Source organism: Apium graveolens, chromosome 11, assembly GCF_009905375.1.
Source record: "Apium graveolens cultivar Ventura chromosome 11, ASM990537v1, whole genome shotgun sequence".
Classification (NCBI taxonomy): Eukaryota; Viridiplantae; Streptophyta; class Magnoliopsida; order Apiales; family Apiaceae; genus Apium; species Apium graveolens.
In genome coordinates this window covers 86,743,240-86,752,568 of record NC_133657.1, presented here as the reverse complement: position 1 = coordinate 86,752,568, position 9,329 = coordinate 86,743,240, and the positions used below count along the sequence as shown (strand labels likewise).

At 36.5% G+C, this 9,329-nt stretch overlaps 1 protein-coding gene across 1 annotated transcript; it reads right to left on the bottom strand.

Annotated features, from left to right (window-relative positions):
- Positions 1 to 2,044: 2,044 nt before the first annotated feature.
- Positions 2,045 to 2,551, bottom strand: LOC141695665 (secreted RxLR effector protein 161-like). The gene has a single exon (XM_074499895.1). It carries the CDS (start codon positions 2,549 to 2,551, stop codon positions 2,045 to 2,047), a length of 507 nt encoding a protein of 168 aa, XP_074355996.1.
- Between the last annotated feature and the right edge of the window lie 6,778 nt (positions 2,552 to 9,329).

The window sequence follows — 9,329 nt, the reverse complement described above, 5'->3', positions numbered from 1 at the left end:
CCAGTAAGATTTAAGGCCCAATAAAGAGGCCCAGTAAGATTTAAGGCCCAATAAAGAGGCCCAGTAAATATTTAAGGCCCAATAAGAAGGCTAGGCCCAAATCCAATTAGGATTTGGAAAAGGTAATAACCTAAATTGCAGCCCTAAAAGTTGTAAGGCCCAATGAAGTTAGCTAGTGGAAGACCAGAATTCAGGTCGAACCCCAGGTCGTAAATCCTGCCCGAAATCTTTTGAGCAGGCACCCGAAAATAACGGGTAAAAAAGATCAGGATTCAGGTCGAACCCCAGGTCGTGAATCCTGCCAGAAATCTTTCGAGCAGGCACCCGAAAATAACGGGTAAAAAAGACCAGGATTCAGGTCGAATTCCTGGTCGTAAATCCTGCCCGAAATTTTTCGACTAGACACACGAAAACAACGGAAATAACAGGACTGGATTGAGGTCGAAGCTTCGACCAGGAATGAGGTCGAAATGAACCAAGTATTTTTCAAGAATGGGGTTTAAAACCTAGACTAAAACCCAGGTCGAAATCGACTAGGATCCTGGTCGAAAACCAGGTCGTGAATCCTAGTCGAAATCCTTCGACCAGGAAGCATGAGAAACAGAGAATTTTCGAACAGGATTCAGGTCAAAACATCGACTAGAATCTTGGTCGAAATCCTAGTCGAAAAGTTCAAGACCAGGAATTAAAAAGAGGCGTAAGTTTTCGACCTAGATCCAGGTCGAAAGTTCGACTAGGATCCTGGTCGAATTCCAGGTCGTGGATCCTAGTCGAACTCCTTCGACCAGAATTGCAAGACTGACCCATATTTTCGACTAGGATCCAGGTCGAAATTTCGACTAGGATCCTGGTCGAAAAAGGGCTGAAAATCTGAAAAATCCCAGAAAAATAAGGATAAATTCCAGAAATTAAAGGAAAAAATCCAGAAAATTAAGAAAAAATCCCGGAGTCAAGGGAAAAATTCCTGAAAATTAAGATAATTCCTGAATAAAGGGAATAAAAGTAAATCGTTGTAAACGTGTAGGTCGCTCCACACTTTACGCAAAACGATACCCAGTAAGGGAATAATTGAACTTAACTTTTGCGAAATCTTATACGGTTTCTCAAAAGTTGGGGGGCAAATGATAGGGATGAATAAATCCTGATTGCATAATTAAATATTACAGTTTGGGCTGCAAGGCCCAATAAGAAGATGTATGACATTCAGACCAGAAAGGTTAACATGCTGATCAGGCCTGATGGACCAGATCAGGCCAGATGGAATAAAGAAGGCCCAAAAACCCTGTATATTAATTAATTTCGTAACTAATTAATAAAGGAGAAATCAGCTATTGAGAAGAGTCCGGATAAGGATATAAATCCTTGCAAATTAGCCCCAAGGGGACCTAAAAGGATAAGGAATCAGTTTTCTACTATCTAGGACTCCGAAGTCCATTCTAACTATGAGACTTGCTCACCAAGTCTTCTATACCAAGTCCAATTCAAGGACTCCCACATCTATATAAGGGGTCTCACCCCACAAATCAGAACTACGTTTTTTGACTTGATCCTTGGCAATCAGCAAGGTACGTAGGCATCTTGTTAAGGCAGATTGAGTCACGAAACACAAGAGCAGTCAAACCGAGCCTTGAAGCTCACGTTCCTTAGTACTAGATACAGCAATTATATATATTAGTTTTTAATCCATAACAATAATATACAGACAATGTGAAAACATGCATTCAAGATTCTCAAATGATTATTATAATAGTATATACTTCAAACAAATAGTTCAGTATAAACCCTAACAATCTCTCACTTATACTCAAGCTATTCTTTGAGTATATCAGTGTTTATTACAATCAATCCAGTACCAACTATATAACTATGTGACCAAGTGTCTGACTCCTATCGCTTCCACGTGCTCCTGAAAAGCCTTAGCTGGTAAGCTCTTGGTGAAAGGATCTTCCCGGTTATCCTTTGACGCTATATCAGCCACAATAATATCTCCTCGCTTAACGAACTGCCGTATGAGATGATACTTACGCTCTATGTGTTTTTCCGCCTAATGGGCCCGTAGCTCCTTGGTATTCTCTACAGCACTAGTATTATCACAATAAATCGTGAATTGTCGTGGCAAATTAGGAACTACATTCAAATCCAGCAGGAAGTTTCGGAACCATATAGCCTCTTTGGCTGCCTCAGAGGCTGCCACATACTCGGCTTTCATGGTAGAGTCTACAATGCATTTATGCTTCACACTCATCCATATTACAACTCCACCTCCCAAGGTAAAAACACATCCCGAGGTGGACTTTCTCTTATCCTTATCTGTCTGGAAATCTGAATCGGTATATCCCAGAGGCAACAAATCCGAGGACTTGTGAACTAACATATACTCCTTAGTTCTACGCAAGTACTTGAGTATTGTTTTTACTGCACTCCAATGTTCCTGTCCTGGGTTTGACTGGTATTGGCTAACCATGCCCACGGTAAAATAGATATCAGGTCTTGTACATAACATAGCATACATTAGGCTTGCACATCCCAAAGCATAAGGAACTACCTTCATGTTCTCTATTTCCTTAGGTGTCGAAGGGTACTACTTTTTGATAGAGAAACTCCATGTATGAAAGGTAAATTACCCTTCTTGGAGTCCTGCATGTTAAAATAAGCTAATTAGTCATCTATGTAGGGATCTTGAGATAAAGCCAACATCCTTTTCTTGCGATCTCTTATAACTTTGATCCCAAGGATGTATGCCGCTTCACCTAAGTCCTTCATTTCAAATTGTTTGAACAACCATGCCTTTATTGAAGACAACATCTTAACATTATTTCCAATAAATAATATGTCATCAATATATAGCACTAGAAAAGCTACTGCATTTCCCTCACATCTCTTATACACGCATGCTTCACTTGTATTTTAATAAAAACCATACAATTGGGCATCCTGATGAAAATGAATGTTCCAATACATAGAAGCTTATTTAAGTCCATAAATAGAACTCTTAACCTTACATACAAGATTCTCTTGGCCTTCCTTAATGAATCCCTCTAGTTACTGCATATAGATGGTTTCTTCAAGACTGCCATTAAGGAAAGCTGTCTTGACATCCATTTGCCAAATCTCATAATCGAGATGAACTGCTATAGATAAAATAATACGGATTGACTTAAGCATGACCACTGGCGAAATGGTTTCCTCATAATCGATACCTTCTTTCTAAGTATACCCTTCTACAATAAGTCTTGCTTTCTAGGCTTTCACCTTTTTATCTGATCCCCTCTTTTTCTTGTAGATCCACCTACATCTAATAGGTCCTTTTCTTTTGAAAAATTTAATTTCATTTAGTAATAGTAAAAATGATAGTAATGAATAGAAAGGAATAATGTAATGGCTTATGTCACCTTTGGTGGTTCCACGTGCTCCTAGACCTGATTAGAATACATCGATTCCATATCGGATTCCATTGCCTTTTGCCAAAGATCTGAATCTTTATCTTGTAGTGCATCCTCGTATGTCCGGGGATCATTATCATGTTCACCAGAGACTAAATCTGAAGACTCTCCCAAAAACATGAATCTATCAGGCTGTCGAACAACCCTCCCACTACGACGAGGCACTGGTGCGGTATTAGTGATATGTTGTGCATTTTATTGTAGCTGTTCTACCTATACTATAAGTTTCTGGGTATTATCTGTCTCTCCCACTAGTTCCTCTAAAAAGATACTACTCATGGGTTTGTGATTCATTATATAGTCTTGCTCTAAGAATCTAGCATCGGCGCTAACAATGACATCCCGATTCTTCGGACTATAAAATAAACAACCTTTCGTTCCCATGGGGTAGCCTACAAACATCCTTACTTCTATACAAGATTCTAACTTAGTCGCGTTCTTGTTCAGCACATGTGATGGACAACCCCATATCCGAATGTGTCTTAGACTCGATTTGTCCACAGTCCACAATTCTAAAGGGGTTTTAGGAACCGATTTAGAAGGTACTGGGTTTAGAAGATAAGCTATTGTTTCTAAGGCATGTCCCCAAAATGACTTGGGTAAATCTGAATACCTCATCATCAATCTAACACTCTCTAAAAGAGTCTGGTTCCTTCTCTCTGCTACACCGTTCTGCTGGGGTGTGCCTGGTACAGTTAACTAGGATTCTGTTGGATTTTAAATGCAGCGGGGGCGTGGAAAAACACTTTTACACATACAAAATCCAAATAAAAGCATATAAATCGTGAATAAAAATTCGAGGGATCGAATCTAACCTTTAAAAATAATTCGGAGACAACGATCAGAGATCCTTAGCAGTTGCTCCTCAAGTGTGAAGCACTCCACCGGTATCCACCAAGAAAACGACTTTAGGAGGAGGAGGAGGTGGAGAGAATTTGGTTTTCTAAAACTTTTGGGTTTCTGGGGTTAGAATAAAATAGGGTCTATAATAGTGTATTTATAGGCAAAATTTTCAGCTGAAATTTTCCCATAAATAATATTATTATTATCCCATTTATTATTCTCATTAATAATTAAAACACCTTTTAATTATTAATCCTTTTTCTAAACACTTTAGAAATAATTCTCTCTCTTGATTTAATTTCCAAAAATTAAATCCTTAATTAATAATATTAAGAACTTTTCTTAATTAATTTATAATCAATTAAATCTCATTTAATCAATTATTAAATTTGCCAATTAATTATTTATTTCATAAATAAATAATTATTAGCCATTATTAATTAATTCCTCCACCATTAAATCATTCTCTTTTTATGGTGTGACCCTGTAGGTTCAATATTAAGCCGGTAGTAGAAATAAATAATAATAAAACTATTTTATCATTATTTATATAAATTCTCTAATTTATTAAATATGATTAATTAATTAATCACATTTATTCTACATCGTGAGGGATACTTCTCAGCATATCGCGACTATCCGGATAATATGAATTCACTACTTAGAATACCAATGTCCCGATTAAATACAAGGCATGGATCTCGTGTCAAGCCTATCTAATTTAATCACTTGCTTACCATTTATTATGTGTAGTTCTATGCAAATCAGAAAATCCTTTCTAATTTCATTTACTCTGGCCAGAGATTCCTGAACTAGCATAAGTGGATCAGCCTTGAACATTCACTTCCTTCACTGGAAGGGGTAGATCCTTTATTGATCATACACTATCTTCGTGAACAAATTCCTATACCCAGAAGAGCCCTAATAATTGTCCCTGGAGACTAAGAACTAAACCAAAGCATAGTTCAGTGTACACAAGATGACTATGATGACCTCAAGTCTAAGGATACTTGTACAACTATCACTAAGTGAACAACTGCTGACACGTGAGTGAACTCCATCAGTTGTTCAGCTGTGCGAGTCATGTTCAGTGAACTTATTCTATAATAAGCACCTACATACTAGCTATAGTGTCACCACACAAATGTCTATGAGAACAGACATCCTTCATATTGAATCAAACATAGTATGTACCGATCTTTGCGGATTATTAATTACCAGTTAGTAATCCTATGACCAGGAACTATTTAAGTTTAAAGTTATCATCTTTTTAGGTCTCACTATTATGATCTCATCATAATCTATAAAAAGCTTTACTCTAAACTATGCTATATCTTATTTAAACACTTAAATAGATAGAGCCCGTAATAAAAACAAAACAAGTCTTTTATTAATATCAATGCAATCAAAACAGATTACATAAAAGTTATTCCTAAATCCTAATACATGATTGGACTTAGGACATATTCCTTTCAGATTCTATCTCATTCTATGATAAATATTTCCTAAATTCTCCAAGAAAGTATTCACCACCACGATCTGATCATAGTGACTAGATACTTTTATTAAGTCTCTTCTCCGTTTTAGCTTTTTACTCTTCGAACTTCTCAAAGCACTCATACTTACGGCGCAACAAATAAACGTACCCATATCTAGAATAATCATCAATAAATATGATGAAATGCTCATAACCACCTATTTCTTGGATATTCATGGGTCCACATAAATCAGTGTGAACCAATTCTAACACTTATTTGGCTTTATTCCCTTTTTTCTTGAAATGCTTATTAGTCATTTTACCTTCCAAGCAGGATTCACAAACTGGAAATGGCTCCACTTTCAATGAGCATAAAGGCCCATCTACTACCAGTCTTTGAATCCTTCTCAAGTTAATATGACCTAATCTCAAGTGCCAAAGATATGTTTGGTTCAAACTAGAAGGTTCCTTTCTTTTAGTGGAGGTAGCAGATGTGTTGTTCAATTCCCTATTTTGCAGTTGCAGTGCAGGTTGACTAGGATTAATTATATACAAATTATATTGTAATGTACCAGAACATATAATTCATTTATTCATCATAATAAAAACATTACGATCTAAACAAACATTATAACCATCCATAACAAGCTTAGAAACCAAAATCAGATTTCTTCTAAAAGGAGGTACATAAAGACAATTGTTCAAAACCAAAATCCTATCAGAACCAAAAGATAAATGAATAATTCATACTGCAACTACTGCTAATTTTGTAGCATCTCCCATGAACAGGTATATCTCACCATCTCTAAGCATTCTGGATAGCTAGAATCCCTGCATAGAATTACAAACATGATCAGTGGCTCCTGTATCTACACACTAAGTGCTTGTAGATATAGTCGCTACATATGTTTCTGTAACTAGAGAAATAGACATACCAGTATTGTTTTTCTTCCTAGGTAGAGGACAATCATGTTTCCAGTGACCTGACTGCTTGCACCTGAAGCACTTTCCCTTAGGCTTTTTCTCACCACCTTGAACTCCCACTGCCTTCACAGCTTTCTGTGTTTGTGCCTTTTTCTTCTTCTTCATACCATTCGGCTTAGAGGAAGAACCTTTCTCAGCCACATTCACTTGAACACTTTTCTGAAATAAGCCTTCAGTTGCCTCAAGTTCTATTAGGAGTTATGCGAGACTATACAACCTCTTGTTCATGTTGTAATTCAAGCGAAACTGCTCAAAACTCTTGGACAAGCTCATAAGGATAATGTCAATTTTGGTTTCCCCGTCAAGTTCAGCACCAAGGATCTCTATCTCATTCAGATGCGACATCATCTTGAGAACATGATCCCTTAAAGGCATTCCTTCAGTCATCTGAGTGTTCATTAAAGCCTTCATTGCTATTTGCCAAGCAGCCCTATTCTGATCTCCAAAAAGTTTCTTGAGATTAAAGAGCATATCCGCAGCAGTGGCCATAGCCTGATGCTGATGCTGCAAAATACCCGATATTGATGCCTGGATATAATATCGTAACATCTCATCAACCTTTTCCATCAATTATAATATTCTTTCTCATCTTCAAGAGCATCAACAGCAGGCTGATCTGGCTTAGGTTCATAAGTGCAAAACTTGTACTCCTCATCAGTCAACACAATGTCCAAATTTCACTTCCATTCAATATAGTTAGGTCCGGTAAGTTTGTTATTCTTAAGTATGGTGAACAGTGGATTAAAACCTATTATATCCTGAGAATCATGCATAAAAACATCACATAACATATAAAGGGTGCATTAAATATTAAGACCTATTGGTTCCTCTAACAATTATTAAAATTAATGCACTAACATTTAAACACCATAAGTTTCTGGTACGCCACGATGTGTGACATGTATACCACCTAAATTTGTTTAAATGTTACTTTGGTCCTATTACTAAACAATACGCCATGTTGGGTTGGTCTATATTATTTTTCATTGCTAAGTGTATACCATCATCAAATCTTAAATTAAAAATAATTATACCAGATTCCATCAAATGATATCTTATAATTATCCGAAATCTATGAAACTTGGTATGCCACGATGGGTGACATGTATACCTTCCAATATTCGTTATTAATTTAAGAAGTTTGTTCTAGCAATTTCTTTAACATTCTAGACACCATAAATTATATGCCACGATGGGTGACGTATATATAATTTATATTTATCTTTATGTTAAATTACATACAAAAAATAATGGAGACCATGGGATTTAATTTCATATTAATTCCCTTTCCCACTTAGTATTTACTTTGAGGATTTTAATCTAGATGCATCGTCCTATGTTATTTCTTCGAATTCCACATGTATAATGTCAACAACAAAGAACACATAACATAGCAGCATACAATCATGATTAAAGCATTAATTAATACATTCATACGTCCATGTCATTCTAGCATGCTAAGGGTTAGTATCACATGGCATAATAACACAGACAAGAAACACATAGTGGCAATAATCAAGATCAGCAGAAATTATGTAAAATATAATAAAGCACATTCACTATTATGGCCCCGTATAAGCTGATTAACGGATGTCTTGATCAACGGATAACTTGATCATCAACGGATGTCTTGATCAACAGATATCTTGATCAACAGATGTCTTGATCAATGGATAACTTGATCATCAACAGATGCCTTGATCAACGGATAACTTGATCAACAATGGATGACTTGATCAACGGATAACTTGATCATCAACGGATGACTTGATTAATGGATATCTTGAATTCATCCTTCAAAATTTCTTGAAAACTTTAAGAGCCTCGTTAAAAGCTTAAACATCTTCAGAATGACTTGAAAACTGTGGCAATAGATCTTTAGATGTATTTCAATATGTCTGTCTTGTTCTTCTATTTCCGAAAAGGTATTGCAAGCCCAAATCGGACATTGTATGCAAAATCTGCAGCCAAAACAGCGAAGCTCCCGAAAACCGAATGCAACAGCGGAAAATCTCTGTTTCTTGCAGCTTAATTACTCAAACAATTACATACAACTTAATATAGCTGAACAAGCCTATTCTATTACATCAGAAAAACCAGAATAGGAAAAACTATCACGATCAACCCTTGTGATTTACAACAAAACCACGATAAACCACGTGGGATCTTAATCATAACAGAATAACCACGATTAAACCACGTGGGATCCACAAACATGGCCATAATAGTGAATATCAACCTGCATCACAGAATCAATATAAGCATACCATTATATATATGCATATATAATAATGACATGGACTTCATAACATAAAACGCAGAATCTAGAACAAGGCTCTGATACCAATTATTGGAACAACGTAATCTCGGCCCTGCGTTTTATGATATAAATTTAATGAGTGCAAACAGAACATTAACCTTAATCTCTACGGCGCAAGCGATTCAAATCCACATCTTCTACTGTATTCCCTATTCTCCTTGGATGAAGTGTGGGCTTCGATCTCCCAAGGTGTACCTCTCCTTAGAGCTTCGAAAATCCAAAACCCTAGCTGGCTCCTTGAGAAAAATGGTGCCTCTCTCAA

Coding starts and splice junctions, on each gene's coding strand:
- LOC141695665 (XM_074499895.1), bottom strand. CDS start 2,551: ATGAAGGTAGTTCCTTATGCTTTGGGATGTGCAAGCCTAATGTATGCT.